Here is a 27,029-nt window from a genome sequence, read left to right on the forward strand (position 1 = left end):
AGCTACACTCAGCAGCCTTTTGTTAGTGGTGCTCTGGGCAATAACAGAGAGCAGACAATATCCAGCGTGGAGTGAAGCATCATGGCGACAGAGCAGTAGTAGAAAGAGGTAATTGGGAAGAGTAGTCAAGAGTTCGGCAGGAACAGAATGCCAAATTTAGAAGGGGCCATGAGAAAGAAAGCATATTTGATATTTGGGCATAATGGATGGAGTGGAGGATCAGGCATTTATGTGAAAATTCAATGAAAGAATGGCATCAAAAGTCTGGGGGACGTCAGTATATAAAACAGTAAATATGTGGCTTGTGTATGCAAAAATCATACGTGCGAAAATAATACACTAAGATATGAGTGTTTGGTGGTGCAATTGATGGTCTTTTTCTTTTCTAATTACTCAATGGTTGCTAACAATTTCCCATCCATATGATGTTCTTACCTTCCTCTTGGCAAGTCTGCATCATCTTTTTTCCACCGCACGGTTGGTTGGGGATCTCCCTGGACCTGACAACGAAATTCTACAGCTTCTTCCTCCAGCACCACCTGGTTAATTGGCCTCCTGAGAAATGTGGGTCGTTCTTAGGGAAAAAAAACAAAAAGCAGTAAAATGAAATGAATGTTGTACATGATTTAAGGACATTACAGAAAAAGCATAGGAAATAAGTGGTTTATTTCTGGTACATAGGTACCTAACTCTGTATCTCAATGATGTCTTGATAAGGCCTTATGAATTCAATACAACTGAATAAAATAAAGTATCCAGGAACACAGAAAGTGCTACAGTTTTTATATAAAACCATACAACCTTTTGGAAAGAAACATATTAAATTGATTCTTCAGTGAATTCCAGAGCTAAATCGTGTGGACCCTGTAATAAAAAATCTGAAAACTGAATTCCACAGAAACAAGGAAAGAGATAAAAATGATCAATTTTTTACAATGGCTCTGAGTGGGAAAACCAAAAGTTGAAACTGATGGAAAATTTCAAAAAGGAAACAAATACTAATATTCCGTCAAGAATGCTAGAAAAAAACAAAAAAATTATGGTCTCACACATAAGAGTTATCTAAGTTTTTCCACTTAGGCTACCATTTGACAAGGACCCAAAAGTTCCACGTACGTTTTCACTTCACGTTTGGAAAACTGTCTACCTGATTTTTTTTTAAATAAAAAATACTGACATTATTAATCATTGTAAATTATTTACTGTCATACATAATTTTCTAGGGCCACTTCCAACTATGTTCTCCTAAGTGTTCCAGATATCTGCCCATTTTTTCTTTACTTAACTTGTACATTTCTTTATTTCTCTACTATTCTGTTTTAGTGTTCCCATCCCTTATTCTTTTGTAGTTAATTTGTACCTAGCACTGCTAATCTGCATTCTAGCACTCCTCTACATAAAGCTAGGGAAAAATAAATCTCTGTCTATAAGAATTTTACCATCCAAGAGAAATATAAAACAAGAAGTTCTACATATCTCTAAACGCTTCAATTCCCTGTCTAGGTTTTTCCTTTTTTGATAATGATCTGATACAGGAAAAATCACCGTTTAAATTTTTATTAGCACATGTCTGCAAATCACAGGCAAGTCCAACATTGCTACTTATTGATGTAGAAAGGGAAGTCAAGGAAAAGAAAGATGAAATCCATAAGGAGTTGACACTATTTATCTGGCCATATGGCTCTATTTAATCACTCAGGACTTTAGTTTCAAACCCAACCTAAACATGTGAATACAGTGGTACAAAAACTGAAATATATTTAGCAAGAAACCTTTAAGGGAAATAAACCACTTCAAATAACATATGTTAAGAGTATAGAATGGAAGTATATGATTTTATTAACTAAATAAAGATCTATATTTATAAAGCAAATGCATAAGTTGCAAGAGCCATATTTTACTGCAATAAAGCCAACAGTCACTGGTATTCAGAAGGAAGACAACTGAATCTCTTCACAGTGAGTTTGACAGTAGGGATCAAAATTTTCTTTAAAACACAGACCTGTGTGTGCTCAAGTGTCTGTACTCTGAGACCCCAAAATCCCAAGCCATAAAACACGGCGAACAGAACTTTATCATGGAGTGTTATTTAATGCAGAAATCAGAAATAATCTATGAAAATCTATTTTAAAAAAGGTCGCTTCTAAAGATTTTAGGTTGTCAGAATCAATGAGCAGCTACGTGTGCCCCCTTGAAAACAGAACAAATCTTTATGTTGGATGGAATGATTGGGTGTTATCCTTTTGAACGCTGAACACCATGTGCTCTAAACTACTATTTTGGTGCCGGCATAGTTGACAGTTAGCTATTGTTTGTGGCAGTAAATAGGCAACAGGATCAGTATCTCCTTATGAGTGCTCAAAGTGTTAATAGTAAAAATGACTCATTAGCATAGAAAGTGGGATTGACTTTTTCTTTGCTATCACTTGGGGATGTTCATCCAATTCATCTAAAAGCTGCAATAACTCAGTGTTAAAAGAGAGCTAAGTCATCGTTGATATCACTTGACATTGAGAAATGATGTGTCAGGAGACCCTTCCTGCCCTCTCTGATTTTAATGGAGGTATCGTACTACGACCTGGCATATGGATGAGTGAGCTGAAAGAAGTCTTTCCCTCCTCCACTCATTCATTCAGTGCATGTTAATACAGCTTCCTCTATACCAGGCTTCCAGCTTGGTAGCTGGTGAACAGCCAGCAACTTGGTTTCTTCAGAAAAGTGGTGGGAGTTGAAGCTAGTCAGAGAGTGAGTGGCAAGAACATGAAGGGCCTTGAATGCCATGACAAGGACAGTGAGCTCTGCCCTGAGAGTGACAGAGAGTGGTTGAAGTATTTTAAGTAAGGAAGCAACATCTTTAATAAGCATACGAAAAAGATCGTGATGGCAGATCTGTGAAAGATGAATTAGAAGAGAAACATGAAGTAGTAAATTAGGTCAAACGGTTATTGTAAGAAATTATTTCAGCTTAGACTGACCCAGCGGTTCTGGGGATATGGAAGAGGGGACAGAATGAAGTGATATCAGAACTGAGTGATCAATCAGAAGTGAATGGTGAAGAAGAAAAGTCTAGAAAGATTCTCAAGTTCCCATTTAGCAAATGGGAACAGATTGATAGGTAAAGTATGGATATGGTTTGTGTGTGTGTGTGTGTGTTGCTCCTTTCATCACAGAAATGGTAAATATGAGAAAAATAAACCCCTTATGCTTAATCCATTATTATCAGATTTCTGTTACTTGAAGTCAAATGCATCTTAATTAATAAGAAAAAGGGGGCTACTTTTAAAATAGAGGGGAAAAGAAAAATAAATATGATCATATCAGATAGAGAAAACCTCTTAGATTTAAAAAAAATCTAAATAAAGAAGGAATCAAAAGAAACTTCCTAAGCATGATGAAGATATTTATCAGAAATTAAATGCAAAAATTATTTTAAAAGGTAACAGACTAAATGCATGCCGATTACAAGCAAGAACAAGATGGACATGCCAATATTAGTAGTCAATAAGAAAAAGAAGGAAAGTGTGAGGATTGGGGAAGAGTCAAAATAATCATTTCTTGTAAACACTCTGCAATACAAACAATACAGAACAATAACTTTGATAATTGATAACTGCAACAAAAAATAAGAACTATATACGATCGTTGTAGTAATGTTGGCAGTATTGGAAAATTGAGGATTTTAGGATAAATTGTGACAAATTCATACACACTGAAAAACTACTAAGTCAGTGGAATGTTCAAGATATCTATCTATCTATCTATCTACCATGGAAAATTTTTATGGCATGATGCTGACCATAGAATAAATTACATAGCAGTATGTGAGACTAGTTCCATTAAAACATACATGAAAATTTTCAGGCAAAGTTTTTGTATGCTTCCTTTAACATGCTACCAGTCACAAAATCCCAACATCTGAGTATAATTAATGAGAAGGGTAAACTTTACGTTAGACTTGTCACAAAAGTAAAGTTGTCTTTTCCTCTAGGGGACACCGACAGAAAATCCATGAGGATTTTGTGTTTATTGTACGTGTTCTAAGCCCCATTGTTTCTCACGGAGACAAATGGAAGCACCTGATTTATAATTTCAAGAAGAAACAACATATAGGACCCCCTGCTGCTGTTCTGATGAACTCAACAGGGATGGAGAACTTTGAAATGGACCTCCTCTATTCCCTTCTGCCCTCAAGCAGAGTCGAGTAGCTTAGCAACTAGACAACCACAGGAGAGTATGTGGTATAGAATTTTTCGAAGCCTAATACTGGCTCATGGTGGAAAATGTAATTCAACTGATAGAAAAATAATGGGTGATGCAAAGAACAACCTAGGTCAAAGTCATTTGCATATACATGACACATTAAGATGGGTTTTATACCTGAGTATCTTAGGTTGTGCCTTCCAACAAACTAACACCAAAATTTACTAATACATTGAAGTTTGGTCACAACTTTTATAGTATTATTCTAAGAATTTCCATAACCCTCATTCCAGCAATTATCTCTAAATTGTATTATTCATTATTCCAATTGTTTTCTGCTAATTATACTAAGCTCACCTTCTACTTTGCAATTATAACTGCCTGCAAAAAATAATACATTAAAAACTGCATGTTTGCCTAATGTTAGTTAAGTGGAAAAGAATTTTTTCTAAGGGTTGTTTTCCAGTTCTTTTAGCTAGAATTTATTTCCAGAAAATCTGAGAATCAGAAACATGAATATTAAAGACTAAGGACGTTAGGGGCCAGCCTGGTGGCACAGCAGTTAAGTTCGCACATTCTGCTTCAGTGGCCCAGGGTTCGCTGGTTTGGATCACGGGTGCAGACCTACGCACTGCTTGTCAAGCCATGCTGTGACAGATGCCCTTCATATAAAGTAACGGATGTTAGCTCAGGGCCAATCTACCTCAGCAAAAAGAGGAGGATTGGCAACAGATGTTAGCTCAGGGCTAATCTTCCTCAAAATAAATAAATAAATAAATAAATAAATAAATAAAAAAATAAAATAAAGACTAAAGACATTATACAGGGAGAAAACATATTGGCGTCTACTGTTATCATAAGCCAAATAGAAAGCTGAACCCCTTTCAGACACAAATTACAAAAATTACAAGGACATGTCTTGAGGTTTACCATTTTGTGTCAAAATCATCTGCAGAGAAATGTAAAGTTAGAAGTATTAGAAAGTAAGTTGATAAGAGAATCAGCCAGTAAGTTGGTAAGTGATGACATTTAATACACATTAGTGCCCCGTGGAGTCTGTACCCCATGAAGCTCTGCACAATTAAAGTAATCATATATGAAACATCTTGAATTACTGAATAACCAGCAAACTGAATTTTAAGGCATGCCAAAAACAGGTCACTGATTTTTCCATGTTATCACCTTATGTCTGATCACATAGTGAAAAACAGGGGGAGAAATCTCAAGGGCTATTTGCTGACTGCTTATCAGTTAGATTAGAGTCCCTCTGAATGGCCTGATCTCTAATTATATAGCCATGAAGTGATCAGAGGCAACGTCTTTGTCAATGCAATTAACATTTTTTAATGTGAGATTAAGTGGATTTGAATCACCTTTATAACTTTCTTACAAGGTTAATCTCTCTTGAGACAGTGGTGTTGTTTGGCCGTGTGGTACTATTTAAGTACAGCTCTCAAGTAGTCAAGTCAAGTTAATTCCAAACTGGCATTCTGGAAAATCCAACTCTGTATGCTGCTGTAATAAAATCAAATGCCGAGTCTCATTGTAGTTATGTCAATAATATTCAGAACGCAAAATAGTCAATTTAACACAAAATACCATAAATCTGAAATGTGGTTGCATAATATCTCCTGAGTTTCTTCAAATTATCTCTGAAGTTTCTTCATCCTACAACGAAGGAAATTAAGTGCCCAGTGGACAAATTTCTCTTTTCAACTGTGTTCAGTCTTTGAATATGGCTGTAAAATTGGCAATGGCTGTGGTTTGACAGCTATTACTAAGACAACCTTAACAATTTTTAAATAAAATTTGCTTGACATTATAAAAGTAGTGTTATGGCAATAATTACATAGGTAGAGTCCTTTAAGTCCCATAAGACCAAAGCTGTGCAATAAAAGGACATTAGAAGTAACTACTGCTTGTAAACCTTATCAAACTTCAGCTGACCCAGAAGGACCTGCCACCCTATGGTGTCTATTAAATAGGAAGTCAGATGGCTAGCCGTGGTATGTCTCCTTTTATTTAACTGGGCATGTATGAGGGGACAGGGATTATGATAGCCATTGAATGTGAATTATTGTGCCCTTCTAAAACAGACTGAATGATAATGATCAGTCTGTCTGAATGTGATTAAATAAATCCTGACTGCATTAATTTCTTTTCTTGCCAAGAATTTTCTTTGTCTGAGAGAAATCATCCTGTGAAGCAAAGAAAAACAAAGGTAAAGGTTCTCAGAGGGAAAAAATGCCTCTCTCACCATGTTTTAGAGGCAAAGTTTCATGTTATTGCTGATAACATGACATGAGAGTCCAGCCAAGAGCAGGCCCCTGTCTACTCATCTCACGACTATATTTGAACACTTAAACAGGGCTTGACACGTGCTGGGTGCTCAAGAGATATTTCTTAGAGGAGTGAATAAATAAGAAACATTTTGCTGTTTTAAAGTTTGCAAGTAACTATTATCTAAAAGAATTATATTGCTCCCAACAATCATCTTGATTTTAATAACACCTTATGTTTTGAATTCTGAAATGAAGGCCCCAGGTTATCAATAAAACTTCAATGTTTCCTAAGGTTTGGTTCTGAGATATCTTCCCTCATAGATTTGTCTCTGGATATCTCAAGTATACTCAGGCCGTCAACTGTTATCTCTCATCCAATAACTGAAAATCGATATCACCAGTCCCAACCTCTGTTCTCCTCCCCAATAAAATGACTAGTTCCTAATCAGATTATCCTAGCAGGAAAGCCATCAGTAGACACAGAGTAGTCAATGTCTTTTTAGTGAATAGCAATCAAATATGAATCAACAACAACAAATCACTGGCCATTTGAAGGAAGCCTCCAGGGTAGCAGACAGAATGATTCAGCTGAGAGGTGGGAAAGGAACTCAGAAGAAATAAAAGCAGGGAAGCATCACAAAAAAATTTTATTAAAAAAAACTGTTACTAAAATTCTGAGATATAAGAGAAGTTAAAACAGCCATGAAACAAGAACAGGATGCTTTAAATAAAGAAGAATTAGAGAAAAGAAAGACCTAGGAGGTTTAACATCTAATTAATGAAAATATGTTTGACAGAGAAACAGAATAGAAAAAATAAAGAGGATATTTCATTCACTTGTTTGGATAGAAGTTTTTTGATTGAGATTGCTCACCAAGTGTCCTGCCAATAAAATTAAAAACTGCTGAATCAAAACATAGTATTGAAACGTTTCAGAACACTGGGATAAAGAGACAGTACAAAAAGTCTGGAAAGAGAAAAAAGAAAGAAAATTGATCACATAGGGATCAGAATCACAATAGACTTATCAAAAAGAACAGCGGAAGCTCAATGATATTGGAGTGGTGACTTTAATATTTTGAGCAAAAATATTTTTTACAGTAGAATTCTATAAGCACTTAAAGTATCGATTAAGTTTTGGATAGAATAAAGGCATTTTGGTCTAGAAGATAAAATAAAGAAATGTGCTCTAGGTTCTAGTCAAGCAGAAAGCAGGAGAGAAACTCTCTTCTGAATAGAGGAGTGAACCAAGAAAAGAACAAAAAGAGGATGCAGGAAACAGGGAATCCAGCATTAGAGAAAAGGGAAGATAAATATCAGGATGAAGCTTCTGGAACAGACCTAAACAGCATCCCAGCCCAGTCTGGGCAGGAGCTCTGAGGCGTCCAGGAAACCTGTAGTGAGGGTAGACTTAACAGCTAAATAGAATTTAGAGGATTTTAAACCTTCTGTTAGAGATTTCAAGAGAATTCATGACAGGTGTAGACAAACATAGGTAAAAGGGAAAACGGGCTTATTATTAATTCAAGGAAGAAAAAGTACAGTGCCCGAAAAGAAATGCCATCATACTAATTAAGATTTACATGGTTATAATAACTCAAATTCTGAATATTAATATAACCAATGTTTTTAAAGTCTATATACTGGAAGGATTAAAAAAAAAAAGGGGAAATGAAAGAAGGTAAGAAAGAGAATATAAGTGGGCCAAATCATCATCTTTCAAAATAGGAAGTCAAAATAGTGTATAAAACTGCAGAGGAAGCATATATTTAGAAATATGAAAATAAATCCCAGAAGAAAAAGATAAAACAGGCTTGCAGGAATGTTCAAAGATGAGGAATGTGTATGTGTGTGTGTGTTTGGTGTACGTGTGTGTGTTGGGAGAAGGAGTGGAGGCAAGATATTTCTGATTTCATTGTAAGTTTTGTAATGTATATCAGAAATGTAACATATAAAATCTTTTTTCAAGTATTACTTTGATAAACATTTAAAAATCATTTGGAAAAAAATTCATGTTATTTTTTATTTTTTAATGACTGTTAAATTTTGAATAACAGATATTCCAAATCTACTCATGATTAGAAATTTCATTATGTAATTCGACTCTAGTTTCTCTGTCTTCAGGATCTTTAGAACTGGACGAACTTATGCGAAGTGCTGGGGAGTATTCTTTATGAAGGCATCTAGGCTGTGCCATAGATTTCAATGTCCATTTACACTATGATATTTATTTCTAATTTTTAGATTTGGTACTGCTCACTTAACTAGGATGTTACTTTATGGCCAGCAAATATTAAAGAAAAACAAACAAAATAAATGATTCATGGGATATGGTAGAGTAACATTTTGAACATTAAGTTACGCTGATCATGTCTTTGTCTAACGGGCAGATTTTTAAAATATAAGTTGCAATTTTCAAACTAAAAAACTTCAAAGTCCAAACCCACTTACTATAGACTCAAAATACTTGCAGATGGCTACTGTGTTGGCCAAGACCCTTTATTCCTTTCGCTGTTTTTCTTGCCATTTATAAGTGAATTATATTTTTAACAATTAAATATCATCAGTTGCTTTTTCTATATAATGCATCTTATAGTAAAGATTGAGTTGCAAAGGGCATTTAAAAACTTTCTGTAGCTATAGAGTGGCTACAGTAGGCAGATTTTTTTAAAGCAGAATAGCTGCTACATGAAAATAAAATTGAAGAGGGAAGAAGGGTAAAGATACAACCGGTTTTAATTTTATAAACCTTAGGTCAGGAATGATAATACCTAACAATGAGCAAGTATAAGGAGGGTTATTAGAAAACATCTACTGGATGCAAGCCAGCAAAATAAAATAAAGAAGGATTCATTATACATAGCACACTTGTTATTTTATTTTCCCTAAGAATTGGGGAAACAAGGTACAGAAGGGATATCTTTCATGAAATACCTGTCACATCCTTGATTTTGACCATTACTACTGTTTTTAAGTTTTATTTCTGGGTTTGGATGTTGTTTTCTTATCAATAATGGAATTTCAGTTTTTCCCTCAACTTAATATTGTATTTATAACCCCCTAGTCAGTTCTGACTAGTTTACACCATCAGATAAACGTTTCTCAGCTTCCTAAATCAATTCTTCCAGAGGAAATGCCTCTAGACAAATTCAATCTCTTTGGTTTATAGCTATTTTCAAAATAATTTAGAAGTTCCCCTGTAACTCCTGACATGTTTAGGGATCTCCTCTGGTTCCCCTCATGTCTTTAGGAAAAGTAGGGTAAATATTTCTTAACACAGTCACATTTTGGTAGGTCTAATTGCCGAGTAATGACATTAAACCCTTTCAATTTCCTTCTGAAGGCAGTATATACTGCTGTAATGCAACATTTTTCTGTTCCAAAGCTTGAGGCAGTTACAGAAAAAAAGCGATGAGTGTTCCTTTAAATAGAATAGATGTACTTGTGGGTTTTCACTGTTAATGTTCAGTGACCACTAATTTCATATCCTACCAGGCAAAACTGTATTTTATTCATTACAGAGTGAAGCACATTCTGAGACTCTTAAAGATGACTGCATGAAATTTAAGGGCAAACTGATACTTGTCTGATCTCTGCACGACAGAAATTCACGTGCATATTGTGAACAATGTTATTTTTACTATTCAATTTCTTTAATGAATTATGGGATTTCTCTTGGACTTCAAGCTGCTTAGTATCCACAAGGAGTATTACCAGAGATTACTAGGTACTCAGAGGGATTGAAAAGAGAGGTCTGCTCTCTGCTTCATATTCATAAAGGACACCTTAATGCCCTAAATGTAATAGAAATCAAAATATGGCTCTTTCTGCATTGTGGCATCCCAATACATCATGGGATGGCACACCCCAAACTGCAAAAGAAGTTTCTTTAAGGATGTATGCAGGATTTGGGCGCTACCCTCAGGCATGTTCTGGAGTAATGACCAGAAATAGGATCCTATCATATCATGCATGGAACCAGAAGATTATTTTACTGGCACAAAAGAAGTAATTTAAAAATCACAATTATCTCTTGTACTTAAAAAAAATCACATAATATCTGCAACAGTGAAATCTTTTATTAAGATATAGCTATCTCCTATATATATGTAGATGGATATACACACACATATATTAACTATTACTCTAAAGTCAATATACTGGAAGGATTGGAGAAAAAGGGAAAATGAAAGTGTGAAGGTAAGGAAGAGGATACAAGTGGGCCAAATCATCATCTTCCCAATAAGGAGTCAAAATAGTGTATAAAATTGTATGAATGTGTGTATATATGTGTGTGCATGTGCGTGTGCATCTGTGTGTGTGTGTGTATATATGTATATCTATCTCCACACAGAGACTTGAATGGGACTTCAATATCTTCTAAAAGAATGTTTCATTTTCCAGTGTCTTTAGGATCCCTGTTTTCCCCAGTTTTCTGTCATTTTATTTCTCTCAATTTTCCACAGCGGTCCTGTAGTACATTCCTTACTTCTGTCACTTCGCCATCTTTATTATCCCCAATTTTCTCCTTCCTCACACTTTCTCTTCTATTTCTGTGATACAGAGCTAATCATTGATCTAATCAATTGAATTACTCCAGCTAAAGAACCCTTCGTTCCTAAAGTTGAAGAAATATGAATATTATAACAAAATGGTTTATTTATTTTTTCTAATTTTGTTTGTGTGGGTGTATAGCCAGCTAAGTAGTCTTTTTATCGTGAACTAAAACTGCAAATATCTCAATTTGAAATTTTTTAAAGTAGAAAGCAAGTGAAATGTCTTTGCACTGCAGTCTCTAATTTTTTAAAAACTTAATTTGTGTCTTGCACATAATAGATACTTCATAAATGCAGCACAGTGGAATGAATGATAAGCTTCGGACACATGTAATATCTCAAATAGATTTTGAGAAAGAGTAATTTTTTACATTCTGATGACAGGCAAAATGCTATAAATTTATGAATAAAGTATGTGAATTAATGTTTCAAAGTTTTATTTTTCTTTACATTGAAGATTTCATCTGAAAGATGGAAACAAGACAATTCTAGGACGTCATTGCTCACCACAAGTCATAAGTAACTATCCCAGAGTGCCCTGGTGTTTAGTATTAACAAGTATATTTAAAAGAAAAGTATAGGTAGATATAAATAGCAATCTATAATTCAAAAGAGAGTTTTACCGAAGACAGTCAGCTCTGCTGGATCGCTGTCCCTTTCTCCCACCATGTTGGTACCCACACAAGTGTACATCCCTGCGTCACTTTTCCTGGTATTCGAGATCATCAGTTTCCCACCACGGATCTGTGAAAATTAAAAAAAGAAAAGAAACGGGAAAGTAAAGGTCACTAAGAAATAATAAAAAATTTTTAAGCACATTTTTTTCCTAAAGGAAATAGCCGATTGTCGAAGACACAAAATTCTCCCTCCATTGTTTTTCTGCATGTGTCCTTTCTTCTCTTAAATTCTCCCTCCATCCTCAATATAAGCCTCCATACTTCCTTTCTAGAGAATGCTCTTTAAGACAGTCGTCCTCTCTCTCCTGGCCCTATTTTGAGTCCTGTGACTGCCCCCATTAAATCCCAGTGGTTGGTCTTCACTCTGACATTCTGTTGAATGAATTGTCATTGACATTTGTCATCAGAAAGGAGCAGGAGATATCTTCTTTGGATAACATAATGAAACCCAAGTGACACAGAGGGATTCCACAAGAGTTTATTGAGTACCTCCATGGGTTGCGCAATGTTCTGCACACTTGAGATTCAATAAAAATCTAAGCCTGTGTGGAGCTTACATTTCAATTGTTAATATGAATTATCTTTCTCTTAACTTAATTGTGTTTATGAGATAATTTTTTAAGAGGAGGGCAGGTTGGATAAAAACAAATAAAATTTTTAAATGATGAGTATGGGTTGGTACAAATTATTGACTTCTATTAGATGATCCCTAAATGTTTCTTGAATTAGAAGCATTTATTGACTGAATAAACAAACATAATAATTGTTAAAGAGAAGATTAAAGCAGAATTAAGTTTTCAGTAAGTGTATCATCAACTCACAGATTTTTTTCCATTTTTTTGTGTTTATCTAATTCAACAATCTTAACTTCACAATGATTGAGTGTTAAGAGATATGAATATGCTTTTTCTTTTGTTAGTTTTTAATTTCATAGGCAAGCAAAACTCATATAGGTATGTTCTCATGAGAGATATTTCAGGCTCTAAAACTTGTCATGCCACAGAAAGAGATTTTCAACTTTTTTTTTTACCTGGGAAGAAAAGACCAACAACCTGTTCTCAATTAGAGGCCGTAAAGCATGATGGATGGTAGGTTATAAAAATGCCCATAGAGGCCTTTTCTCCTTCCTTTGAAGTTGAGTTTGGCAATACGAGTTGATTTAACCAATGAAACTAAAGCAACATTTCACCAGAAGAAAGGTGCTTACACATAGGGACTTGTCTTCTCTTGTTACTGTTGGAACCCTGAGACCACCATGGGAACCAGCCTGAGCTAGCCTGCTGAAAAATTAGAGGCCATGAGGGGAAGAACCAAGATGCCTGGCTGAGAGCCAGTCAATTGCCAGACATGTAAGGTTATCCTAGATCATCCAGCTGCCAGCACACCCTTAAATAAGGCACAGAAGTATGAGATAGTCTAGTAAAGTTACCAAGCTGGCCCAGAGCAAAGAACTGTTAGTGGTTATCATATAAATTCTATATTATATAAAATAGTTATAAGTCACTGTATTTGGGGGCAGTTTGTTACAAAGCAAAAACTAAATGATACAAACATGAAGTAGAAACCCTTGAACATTGATTTTGCTCTATCACCAAGAGCATATTTGCATAAGTTTGGTACCCAAGCACAGACCATTGGAAACCAAATTCTCCTTGGAAATGTAGATTTTCACAGTTCAAGCTGGAATCATATAAATATATGTTGTGATGTCTTACATGGCCTATCCGGTTCTGTGTTGTGATGTAGTCACAATGTACACATAAGAAAAAATCCTCATTACAAGATATTTTTAAAGATAACAAAAACCCAGACTATATGGACTTTCAATAGAAATGACACATATGTTGAGTTAAATGAGACATTATTACAAATAAAATTTACTCACTCTCAATTACTGTGCCTAATATATAAATTATACTAAGAATAATGTCAGAAGGCTGAAGCATTATCTACTATTTCAGTGGACTGGTTCCCACTTACAAACTTCACATATGATAAATAAATGAAAAGCAATAGGATATACTGGAGTTTATGAAGAAGCTATTTGGCTTAAAACTAATTAGGTCTGACCCTGTTTCTCCAAAAGGGCCTGGCGTGGCCTGTTGAGCATGCATTGTACATCTGCTTTAAATATTTACTATGCCCAAAGACAACAATGATGCCCTTAAAGTGAGGGATGAAACTTCCTTCATATCGGGATTTCCTTTAGGATAAGCATCTCTCCCTAAACCAAGGATTAATTACTGACCTGCTGTGCTCACTTCGTGACCACTCACCTTGTGACCACTCACCTTGTGACCACCGACCTGCTGTGTTCACTGATCTGCTGTCCCAGGAAAGCAATCTTGTGACTATTGTAAAAGGGACATTCCTATCATATGTGATGTATGCTCTTTGTTCAAAAATGGTACATAACCACTCTGTTCACCCCACTTCTTTGGTGCCCTTCCTTGCTTGGGGAAGGAAGGCCCCAGACTAGTCCCCAGATCTGGCTTATAATAAATTCACCCCCATTTTGATTTACAGATTGACTATAGATTATCTGCATCAATATATGCAAATACTGAGTGGTTCCTCCGAAAAAATAAAATAATTGCATGCCATTCCCCTTCTCTACCTCTTTGCCATTTTCTGGATATTTCATTTGAATATTAATCAACTGATGGACCGGATCATCAATTTCCCCTGAAAACAGACTATTTTTCTCCAAGAGCTGAACTGCAGAACCAGCCAGTCATTTTTCCTTTGATTTGACTTTACATCTCTTAAACTTTTAAATGAATTCATGTATAAAATGCTTGAAGTACTCATCACGTCAAATTATCTCTTCTTAGGATTTTGAAAATAGCGCAAAAAGAAGTGTTGTCGTTAACATGGTTTGTGGCCACCATTTACACTTTAATGCTCACATACTGCATGATCAATAGAAGCATTTGGAGATCTTAAAAAGAGCTAAAACATCAACACCGTACTGCAAAGATATATTTACATATCCAGATTAGTGCAATTATTAATATATCGTGGACGCTTGATTTATATAATTTTTGTCTCTTTGAAGCCTCATTCCAAAGTTTTTGTGATGGGTTATCCTTTTTCCATCCTTACAGTACAATGTAAATGGTAATTAGCATTCAAATACAGTTCTACAATTTCATTAACAATAAGTAAAATAATAAAATACATGCATTTTAAGATGATATTTAATCTGTCTAGGCATTCATTTTAATTTAACTCACACTTATTCTTTCTTCTTTGTCATCAATTCGAACTTTGTCTTTTTTCCAGTAGATGGTGGGTTCTGGGTGTCCCCGGGGAGGCTGGCATTCCAGGATTGCAGGCTCTCCAGCTGCCACAACAACATCTGTGGGGTTTTGCCGGAAGTCATCTCGTAACACTGAAAAAAACAATTGTCATAAAAGAAAACTTAATGACGGTTAACATTAGCTTTCTCTTGCAAAAGGTAACTTCAAATCTTACTTTGTTCTAATAAAATTTCCCGGATATTTATTGGGAGCATAGCCATGCCCACCTTAAAATATTCTAGAACCAACCTAAATGCTCCTCAACAGAGAAATGCCTGACTATATAATCACACACCTTTGCTATAGAATCTGATTTAAAAACTGAGATAAGTGTAAGGAAAATAAGATGAGAAATATTCATGACATAGTTTTAAGATTTAATAAAAACTCAAGGTACAAAACTTTTTTATGTAGTACGATCCTATTTTCTATAAAGCAAAATAGGCCAGCCACTTTGGCAGCCTGGGTTCTTGGGTTAGGATCCTGGGCTCGGACCTACACCACTGGTCAGTTATGCTGTGGTGGCAACCCACATATAAAGTGGGGGAAGATTGACACAGATGTTAGCTCAGGGCTAATCTTCCTCAAGAAAAGAAAAAAGCATATATATATATGCTTTTATATATATATTTTTATATATATATATGTATAAATACATTAAAATAAATTGTCAAGTTATGCTTAAAACCCTGAAACAAGTCATGTGCCCATGGTCTATGAACATGCATGTGTGTCAGTCTGGGAGGGGGAGTGGGGTGAGAACTCTTTGAGAAAACTCTTTCTTATGACATGAATATGGACAAGATCCACACTGTTTTCATTACATTTCAGAAGATCGACTCATTGTTCACTCTTGCAACGCACTAGCACCCACATAGACAGGGCTACATTTTCATTCTCTCTGCATCTCCACCTGCCAAGCGACATCTGGGCAGCGTGACATTGGGAGCAGAGATATCCCTTATAGCAGTTTTGCCAGTCTGAATTTCCCCTCCTTTCATTAGGAGAACAGCAGGTTGGATCTCCATTGTAACCTCCGAAAATCTGGCATGCCTGGCTCTCCAAATGTTACCTATCTATCTGTGTGTGCTTTTCTTCCACTGGCAAGATGAGAAGCCTGGAGAACTGACTCAACCCTATCAGATTGCAGAATGCTGGATTTGTTTAGCAAATAAGGACTATGTCTATTTTAGGGTAAACATTCAAAAAAGTAGTTTAGATCAACTAATATACCATATACCTCAACTGCCTCTGGTTTTCCTAACTGCCTTGACTTTCTCTAGTCTTTGATATTCCAACACTGATAAGTTTCTTTCCTAAGTGTGCCTAGAGATAAAAACAACAAATACACACATGCACAAATATACAAGTGTATCTGTACATGCATCTGTTTGTGTGTATGTACATATATACACATGTACAAATACACCCACATACATATTACTTATATGAATATATATCAATTGGTCAAGCTGTTTGAAATCAAAATTACATAGCTTGTGCTAGCCCGTCATGTAAATCACCTGCTGCAAATGTGGATTATGTCACATCAACTGCCTTTGGTGTCCTGTAATGAGATCCACTTCAGCACTCTGCTTTTTGTTGGGCCAAGTCTCCAGGTTAATTGTCATTCTCCAAATAAATAAAAATCTCTGTCCTGAAAATAGCTCCAGAGAGACAACTGAGTGACTTTTAGGGCTTTTCTTTTCCTGTCTCTTACAATACATCCTTTAACAAGGTTTTCCATCTTAATGAAGTCATGGCCCTTTACGAGATTAGAGAATCCTGTCTCCTATTGAAGGAGCAGTAAGAAAGAATTCAGCACAAATTGCTCACTCTCAGTTGATAAGCTGATTAATTTATTGCCTTCACTGCTAAGGAAATGTGTTCCATTTTATCGTGGTAAACTGCACATTTTTTGGTTCTCTTGTCTAACTGGCAAGAAAGGTGTGATTTTTTTATGCATAAGGATTTGCTTCTGAATGGGCTGAGAGAAGCGTGCATTTAAATACGATATTTAGGCAAGGGGCTGAGAAAGGGTTAACATCCTCATTCCTTCTTGCAGGTAAATCCTCCTGGGAGAGCAAGCTGGTGACTCATTTATATTCTAAATACAGAACAGCTGCCTGTTTATGCAATGTTAAGACGTGCAAAAATATGGTAACAGGGTGGTGAGCACCCCTACAATATCCGGGACTGGCAACAAATGGTGTTTTGGCAGGCCCTCAATCTGTTCCAAAATGACACATCTGGCCAGTTGAGGACCTTCTCCAGAACTGGTCTCCTAACAAATGACATGCCAAAAAGCCTCAGATCAAATGGTACTTAAGACCATTGCAAATCATTCAGAAACACAGCGTTACATCAATTTGCAACAAGCCAAATTAGGGGGAAAAAAGGTCCTTTGACATCAGGGACAAAGAAGAGAAAAATATCATAACAAACTAAGGACTGCTACTCTTAAACAATGTAACATGTGTTTATGGCATTCACAAAAAAAGAAAATGACTCCAATTTGCAAATGAAGCCAAGAAATCTAACATCAACTATAATTTTAGGCTTTCAAACCATTCACCCAGAGAGTCGGGTGAGATAATAGTATAATTGGTACTGTACCCTCTTCAACTTGTAAAATGCTCTCTGGAGTTTATATAGTGTTCAGTTAATTCATTTTTTGCTTTGTGATATCATTTCTTTTACTCTAAGTCTTTGGGGTGATAAAATGTGTTTTTTCTCTCTCCCTTTCTCTCAAATAAAACATTCAAGAGAAAAATATCCTTTCCAGCAGGTTCTAGAACAGCAGAGAACTTACTTTTAGGAAAAACTAAAGTTAATTTTACTCTTCTCAAATTGTAAAGGAGGATATATATGTTCTAATATTTGCTTTTATGTTTCTGAGGTTTATATATCCATTCATAAACATAAGCAAAGTAAAAGGAAATAATAAGTATTGTTTCCAATTTTTGTGCTAATTAATCACTTCTGTCTTGGATTTTGCCCTGTGCTTTACTGCAAGTGATAAAGAATCGAAGGTGTTCTCTATAAAAAGGATTCACGTATGTTAGATGAAGGGAACTAAAATGATCTTGTAAATATGGCAAGTCCAAATTGAGTCTATATTTTTTTTCCTTAAGCTTCTATTCTAGAAAGAACTGAGAGCTACATTTTCAGTGTGGCTTGACGAGTAAGTCAAAACAAGGGCATGCAACGATATGTGTATTACCTAAAGCTCCAAACAGGTCTTTAGATAGGTGAAGAGAAATAAAACTAATGAACTGAAAAGAATCTGGTTAAAATGGCAAAAGCTGGGAGGGTGGAGGTAAGTTAAACCTCAATGAAAGAAGATATAATAGCTACACTTTTGATACAGTACTTGCTTGCAGATCTAAGTTTAGAATATGCGCAAAGGTTCAAATCTCCACTGGGGTGAAAAAAGAAATTTAACTGGCTAGAACCCAAATATTCAATTCTGCATATGAGCTTAAAAGCACAAATGCAAGTTCACCCAGCTAGTCATAACCTGGATTAGATTTGCATTCTGTTTACATTGACATGCACCGTGATTTAGGAAGTTATGCTGGAAGACCAGAAAATTCTGAATTATTAGTGTGTTTGACAGAATATAGCTTATAATTATGGCATAAAGTTTTGTAACCGATTATTTCAATTCTGCAGGAATATATTATTGAACACTACAATGTGCTTTGCACTGTCCTATAAAACAGTTAAGGGATATAAAGGAAGAATGCCATGATGGTGCCTGTGGCAGGCTCTTTCTCTAAGGCCCCTCAATGATCCCTCCATCCTGGTATGTATTCCCTTGTGTAATCCCCTCTCTTTGACTGTGGGCTGGACCTCGTGACTTGCCTTTAACGAAGAGAATATTCCAAAGCGATGGAATGTAACTTACAAGATGAGGTTATAAAAGATTGTAACTTTCATCTTTTTGGCTCTCTCTGTCTTTCTGTCTCCCTCCCTCCCTCTCTTCATCTGTTTCCTCTGATCATGCAAGATGACATGTGCTCAATGGAGAGGCCCATTTGACAATGATGTGAAGGCAGATTCCAGCCAACAGCAAGCAACAAAGTGAGGCCCTAAGTCCAACAGCCCTTGAGGGCCCAAGTCCTGCCAACAGCTATGTAAGTTTGGGGTCAGAAACTTCCCCAGTTGAGTCTTCACATGAGACCACAGCTCTGGCCAACAGCTTCATTGCAGCTTTGTGAGAGATCTGACAGCAGAGAACTAAGCTAACTCATATCTGGGTTCCTGACCCACACACAGAGAATAAATGTGTGCTGTTTTAAGCCACTAAATTTTGTGGTAATTTGTTACACAGTAATAAGTAACTAATATACTGCCCTAAAAGAGCTTTATATCTATCTGTGCCTTTAGAGCTTCAACTTTGGCTCCTTTTCTTTGCATTCCCACATTCCTTCACTCACCAAGTCCTCTCCCTTCTGTCTTAAATCAATAGTTCTCATTTTTTTTTACCTCAGTCAATAAAGGCAAGGGAAATCATTACTCAGACATTTCCATCTTAGTTTATTAAAAGAAATTAGCAATGAGATGAGACTGCATAATTAATAGACTTCTGAAAGATACACTTCTGAATTACAATGTACACATGCTTCCAATTAGTTATTAGAAAGGTAGAGCCTAAAAATATTATTGATGAAAATATTCACATATATCACTGGATAAGAAAACCATCCATGATGAACTAAATTGATCATGAGAGAGGTAATCTAAAATGAAATTGTAATTAAAATCATGAATAGCAGCAGTTGGAACCTAGGGCAACTCAAAGCAACACTGAGCACAAAGTGTCCTTGCCAGCAGGACTTCTCTCTGCAGGTGCCCATGAGCTGTCAGAGCTGTGTGGCATCAGACTTCTTGGCAGAAAACTGACCAGCAGTCCCAAGTGATGCTTATCTGGTGCACATCTAGTTTATGAACACAAAAGGTGAGTAAGTCTTAATACTTAAAAGGGTACTCAAGAAGCCTTCAGTCATGCACATCAATAATAGATGAAATTAAGGCTGATTTTCAATATGAATTTTTTTTAAAAAACCTTGCTTTTCTGTACCAGTTAGCAGGCACACAAATGATACTTTCGATCTGCTATTTTGAAAGTAATTGCCCTATAGCAATGGCTAATATTTAATGAATACACACTGAATGTGCAATACCTGGCATCATAGATACGTAATAGGTCGTCTGAAATGACTCACTGTGGTAGATAAACACGGTCTGAACTCTGTGTCTGACACTAAACTCTACACACAGTCATTATGCTATACTGATTTGTAATATCACTTGCTTCTATTTAACTTGTCCCCACCGCTCTGGCCCAGAATGTCTTTATCTCTTCCTTGAATTATTACAAGAGTATCTGATTTGAACTTTTCTCTGATTTCTGCTTTAAACTTTCCATTGTAGCTATTATGAGTTTGCTAAAATGCAAATATGATCATGTCTATTCCTTTTTCACAACTTTATAAATGGGTCAAGATAAAATGCTCTTCTTAATATCATTTCAAACGTTGTTTAGAATCAGGTCCCTACTTATATTTCCAGGCTTATCACAGACATTTCTGCAACTCTCCTGCCCTAGACACACAGAGGGACATCTAATTCTTAATGTACATTAGTATATGATGGTCTTTCCGCTTGAAAATCTCCCCCAGATACCGCTTAGTTTCTGTACTTTTTCCTAATCCTTCCTTTAAACACTACTGTTCCCTCAATGTCAGCTTTGGACTCACTCATCTGAAAAGATTTTCCTTTTGTACTTACACTGGACTAGGTAACCCTCCAAGGGGTTCTCATTTTGAAGGGCATCAGAAGAATTCATCAAGTGTTCTTGATGGGCTCATTGAATTGACAAAATCCTCTTCAAGAGGTACGTTAATGTCTTTTTCTTATTATATAAAACAGACCACAATGTTTTAATTTGATTTAAAATGTCATTTATGAAGAACAATTTAATATGGTTGGATTTAAGAGACAGTGTGCTTGACTTGCTTACCTACAAGCTCCTAATATCTCCAAAGAAAAAGCCAGGCAGTTCAAGAAGGTGAGACACAATCACTCAAAGAAACAACAGATTTACGTGCAACTAGTAAAACTGCACAAATTATCATATATCATAGTAAATATTACAATGCACTAGAAAAAAATAACAAAACACAATAGCCATTCCTACATCCGGTACACATTATTTCCCTAACCCTACCAACACGAGCACCAGCACCACCACCACTGATCACCATCGGATGATCAGCGGTCATCCCAACCAGCCTGAAGCTCAGGTCTTCTACCCGCACGGAAAGCATACTCTTGTCCTGCTGCACTAAACGGCTGTTGTTGGCAGCCAGGCTGTGACCCCAGGGGGAGCTCCAGCCTCAGGAGGAATCAGAGGCTATGCAGATTAGGAAAAATCCAGGTTCTTGATAACATAGCTGGAGAAATCAATCCTGAAGACCGTGCTAACTCTGGACTTTCTAGTTACGTGATCTAAATAAGTTTTCTTTCATATTTAGGCTAGTTTGAGTTTCCCCTTCCAACTGAAAGCTCCCCACTGAGAAGCTACAATAATTCTGTATTTTTCTGAAGTTTCAATAACTGAAGGACCAAATAAATTTAAAGAGGAATCATCATTCACAATAAACTACTTTATTATATTTGTACAATTGAACAAAATATAGTCAGAATGGACAGGCCAGCCACCAGCTAAATAGACAATAAAATCCAATAGTTAGGGGACAAGTCATAAGTGGTTTCTTCTGCACAGAAGGGGAATGGGAAAAAAATAACCCAGTAGGGAGACATCCTGCTACCGCTGCGCAAGCTGACACTCTGGCACTGAGGCACCTCTGCAACATGCTGACAATTCCAAAATGAGACGCTCACACCGCCCATTCCACGAAGACTCCCTGTGCAAGCAAATTCACTCAGCAAATGAGCCAGACAAACCAGCGGTATGAATTGGAGCATGTTGAATAAACAAGGATGCCCTGTGACTTGTTCATTTTCAAGTCATAGCATTTTGTGAAGTCTGATATTCTGCAGGGAATAAAACACACAAACATACAATTCACGCCAGAGGAATGGCCAGCTCCAAATTTCCTAGCCAAGGCTTTATTCTTGAATCTTTTTTAGCTCTGCTCTGTCCTCACCCGCAATATAATTTGAAGTCTTGCTAAGAGTGCCAAGTCTCCCTTAATGTTTTCCATTAATGTTTAAAATTTGCTGAAGGATTCTTAGAAATTGCATGGAAACATCATGCTCTCTGTAATTTGTATCCGTAACCTCTGTAATGCATATGTTCTCCTTGGGGACCAAGTGTTGAGATCATTCATAAACTCTTGGATCACATGTGGCACTGCAAACGGGTGACATGTGACCACGGCAGACTCGAGGCCTGTCTCTGGCAATCATTTCCTTTGGTTTGTGTTAAGGAGCCAGCAGTTGGCATACCTTCAACACTTGGAAGTCCTATTTTTGGCAAAGCCTAGCATCTGATATTTGACAGGGATCTGCGTACCCTATCCATTAGCTTAGGAGGAAGTTGTGGATTGAGGCTAATTAATGTTTAATCAGTTTTTCTTTTTTCTTCCTTAAAGAGCCATTGTCCACAAAATTGTTTACGTGGGACTGATGTCTCCAGAATCACAGAGAGCTCAAAGGAGTGAGGGCAACTTAGAGACTGTGCCCAAATATACAATGTGAGGAGGAGGATGGTGTCTAGAAGTGCAGGTACTAGCCTAAATGTTTTCAAGGCAATGCCTTCCTCTACCGCAGAACAAATACCTCCCCCCACATCCCCAAAATGCTCTGCTGTGCTACCCAAATAACCTCCTTTCAGCATCTGCCTGTTTAGCGCTTCTTACAGGTCTTGGTCACAGAGATATCTATAAATCTGGATTTTGGAAGAATCTTATACTGAATTTACAATTCAGAACTACGCAGGTTAGCATTAAAAAAAAAGCATTCAATAATGTTTCTCAAGATGGTAACAAGGGGAAACAGCAGATTATCTCAAGCTTATTCCGGCCTCCTACTTTCTCTAGATCTGGGTTTGTGTATAAAATAAATGAATCAACCAACAAATAAATAAATAATCACAACATCTTTATAGGATTTACATTTACAGGATGATTACAAATAACCATCTGTCTGCTTCTAGTCTTTCAATCTGGTTTCTGTCCCGTGAGCCATGAGTCTCCAGCCAAAGCAGTCAGGCTGCTGGATATCGGGAAGGCTTGTTGCACGTGCTTTGTAGAGTGCCTTTTTTGCCTGCTACTTCCCTTTTTTCTCTCCCCTTCCCCACGTTCTCTCCCTCCTCATTTAGCCCTCACTATCAGACCAAAGAAAACAAAATTTTGAGAGGATCAAATATCATCTACATACACTTGTAAAAGAAAAGTGAAATTCAATATATTTATATATTGATTTAAGTGCACATTTACATTTAAAATATACCTAATATTCTCATTAGGTATATCTTTAAATTCAAATTTCAGGATTCATTACTGCCTTTTGCTACATCTGTCAATTTAAATAAAGGAATAAAGAGTGCTATCAAGTAAATATTAATGAGCTGCTTTATTCTGGATCCCAAAAGATTACTACTCTCCTCCTGCCTTGTTAGTCCTTATCCAAAAGCATTAGCTTTTACAGCACTCTGTGAACACTGTACAGTTCACAGAGGGACACAGTCAGCGGCATCTTGCTGTCACTCCACCCTCTCCTAGTATCAACGGGTTATCGCCCCGATATTTTCCTCCCATGGTGTATTCTGATGTGCATGATCAACATGAATTACAATGCCAAGTAACTGCCAGATGTCATGAGTTATAAACTCAATAGTCTAAGGATTATTACACATTAGGGCACCCTACAGTGCAAGGGTGTCCTGGAATTTATGTGTCATTTATTACCTATTGGCAGGGTCTCAAAGTAATCTCACCCCTGCTGATGAAATGAGGGTTGGAAGGAGAAGAAGGTCAAGGTCAACCTTCCTTGTCAAGAATGCCAGTTTCTTGGAAACTACTGTTGCTTTATCATTTTTCCCCTCTACCTGAAACTCAACAAATCTCTGAATAAGGGGGATATATATTATAATGCATCTGTTGGCTTTCAACTTAATTCTGTTGATTTCGCAATTTCCATCATTTCACCTATTTTAACAACACATTTTGTAACCATAATCACTAGGGTTCTGATTTAGAGGGTAACCATGAATTCCACCATAATCCTTGAACTTAAACATGACCACTTTCAGAGTATACTATTAATTTTCATCTTTTGCCCAGGAACATAGACAAAAGTGTAACTGTATGAGACCATATTTGAATTTTTAATGCAACAATTAAAACGTTTTTTAAAAATCATGCCCCTCGTGGCTGTGGACGCTTCAGCCTTTCCCATATAATATTAAGATTTGCATATGCCCACACCACAAAATATGGGCATTACTCTAAGCTGTCACGAATTTTGCTGAAACGGATGTAATTTGACATTCTATATTCTTTGGAAAATGTTCTACTTGATTACTACATGACAAGAAGCTTGAAATGTTTCCTAATCCAGAATATAGCATATTTATTTTTAAATTGGCTGATTAAAAAAAGCTCTATCATCTCTCTACTCTATCCCAAAGACCCAGTAACCTTCTTTTCTTTTGCCACCAAATGAATTCTGAATGCTGCAGTTAACATTCAGCAATCTCATTACCCATCTACCATAAATCTTCAAAAGCATCACCATGTTTTGACAGCTGAGCAGGAGAAGAGGAAGCAAGGAGCATATCCAAGCACTTTTTATGAATGCAAATGTGCTAAAGACCATATTTAAATTATTTCAGAAAACTCATATTACACCACTGACAACAGATGGAAAACAATGCGCTTGACAATTTTTGTTTACCTATGAGAAACACCATTTCTTTTATTTCTGATGCTAAGTACACCACCCTCCCACCGCCTCACCCATCCAACATTGCCATGTAGTCTATGAAAACAAACCGATACCAAAGAACAAATAATGCACATCTTTTTTTAGGTGTAAGTAATACTGAGTTCTCATAATGAAAATTTATCATATGTATGTTTTCCCCCAAAATGTTTAAATATTTAAAAATTACGTATGCATACTTTAATCAAACCTTCATATCTTATATGAAACTAGAAGTCATTTTAAGCAGGAAGGTTTGAAAAATCCCTTCTTTCCTCTTATATACCCTAAAGTCAACCTTGGCCATCCACAGAGTAGATGCTTAGCAGCAAGAGAAGAAATCAAATTGCCTTCTGAGTCTCTGGCTATATTTTTAGTCTCTATGCTCTGCTGTTATTCCTAGGACAAGAAAGTACACTTTCACTCCAAAAATAGATAAAAAATAAACAGACAGAGCCACTTCCTTCCTACTTGAGAGGTGCCAACTTCCTCCATAGAGATAACTGCCTGGCTGCATCGCAGTGTTCTAGCTTCTCTATGAGAGGGTACCAAAGCTAGGTAATAAGATTCATCAGAAAAGTCTAGCAAACCTTATTTTATCAGAAAGTCTACCAAACCTTCATTATTTTTTCCTAATCAAGGATATTTGTGATGCCAGATTATTAAAATTCACAAATTATTATAATCCCTCATTTTGGTCATTTCTGTGTACCAAATATCAACCACTTCATCTCACTCTTCTCCAAAACTGCGTACAAATGATAAAACTAGTAACTTTTTTCTCAGTACTCTCAGTGAATAGTCAAATTATAAGTGTTCAGGATATAGGGCAAATGTCTAAAATGTTGGCAATAAAAAGAAAATCTGAAGTTGGCAAATGGGATATTTTCAAAATAAATTAGTAGATCCCAAGTAATTAGATGTTACATATATTTATCCAATGATGTCTGAAGCACATGCCTAGTACTGCCCTTGACATGTTTTTTCCCCACATTTACTTAAAAGGAAGACCTTCACTTTACTACGTCTCTATAGAGACGGCCTCAATCCATCACAGGGAGGTTGTCAGCAGATAAAAGTGCCGGATGTGGAGTTTGGACTAAAAGATTTCTCGTTTCCCTTCTAACATTTCAAGTAGCTCAGGAAAAACTTATTCATTCCTTCTGAAATCTAAAATCTTCAACCTTACCTATAAATTGAATAACCTTATCTTTTATCCTCCATACTAAACACTTTGGAAAGCAAAAGGAAGCACTCTTCATAACTATGCCGGGGCAGTTCCAGGAACTCCAAGCGGAATATTTACCTGCCCTCCTCTTTAACTCTATGTGACCCATCCTCTAAAAATCTCTACTACCCCGTCTTTGTCCCCTCAGTCATAATAGTCGACCCACACTGGCCTTCCTCAGGTCCTGGAACGTGGGATCTTTTCCACCGAGGGCCTTCACACGGTTTCCTATTTCTGAAATGCACTCTACTTCCTCTCCATCATTTGCCCATTTCCTTTCGTGGGACCTGGAGCTTCTATTTGATAAATGTTTATTTGGTAGGGAGGCAACATGACATTGTGGCTAAAATAATAGGCTTAGTCAGAGGCCTGGGTTTGAGTCTCGGCTCTGCTACTTTATTGACTGGATGGTCTAACACAAGCCTCTGAGCCTTTTGAGCTTCAGCTTCTTCATCTGTTAAAATGAGGATAGTAAAGCTATGTCTTTGGATTGTTACGAAGAATAAACAAAGTGATCTTTGTGAAGCACAACGTGAAGCAAAGGAAGCACTTCGTAAATGAGAATCATTACTGTTGTTAGCAATTAGGAACACTAGTAAACAAGAAGAACGCTGCAATTCTGTCTTTGTATCTGATTTTAGATGAGTTTATCGGCTGTCAATTTTTAATTCCTCTGATTGTTCAATAGCTAACAATTTTCAAGAACCCTCTTCTGTGTATAAAAGATTTCGTACTTTAAGGTCTTGAGGATCAGACAGTCAAATACTCTGTAATTGCTACTAGACGGTGATAATCACTATAAGTGGGTACTATCAGAGTTGGGATTT

At 36.5% G+C, this 27,029-nt stretch overlaps 1 protein-coding gene across 36 annotated transcripts in view; it reads right to left on the minus strand.

The window, feature by feature from the left end:
• The window catches only part of ROBO2 (roundabout guidance receptor 2), a 1,565,981-nt gene that overhangs the window by 151,777 nt on the left and 1,387,175 nt on the right, over window positions 1–27,029 (minus strand). For all 36 annotated transcript variants that reach the window (XM_070597586.1, XM_070597587.1, XM_070597572.1 and 33 more), the window contains 3 exons: window positions 14,952–15,109; window positions 11,662–11,782; window positions 436–574 (listed from right to left, as the gene is read on the minus strand). In XM_070597586.1, the coding sequence (XP_070453687.1) occupies window positions 436–574; window positions 11,662–11,782; window positions 14,952–15,109 (418 nt within the window). The remainder of the gene's footprint in view (window positions 1–435; window positions 575–11,661; window positions 11,783–14,951; window positions 15,110–27,029) is intronic.

Source organism: Equus przewalskii, chromosome 27 (assembly GCF_037783145.1).
Source record: "Equus przewalskii isolate Varuska chromosome 27, EquPr2, whole genome shotgun sequence".
Lineage (NCBI taxonomy): Eukaryota > Metazoa > Chordata > Mammalia > Perissodactyla > Equidae > Equus > Equus przewalskii.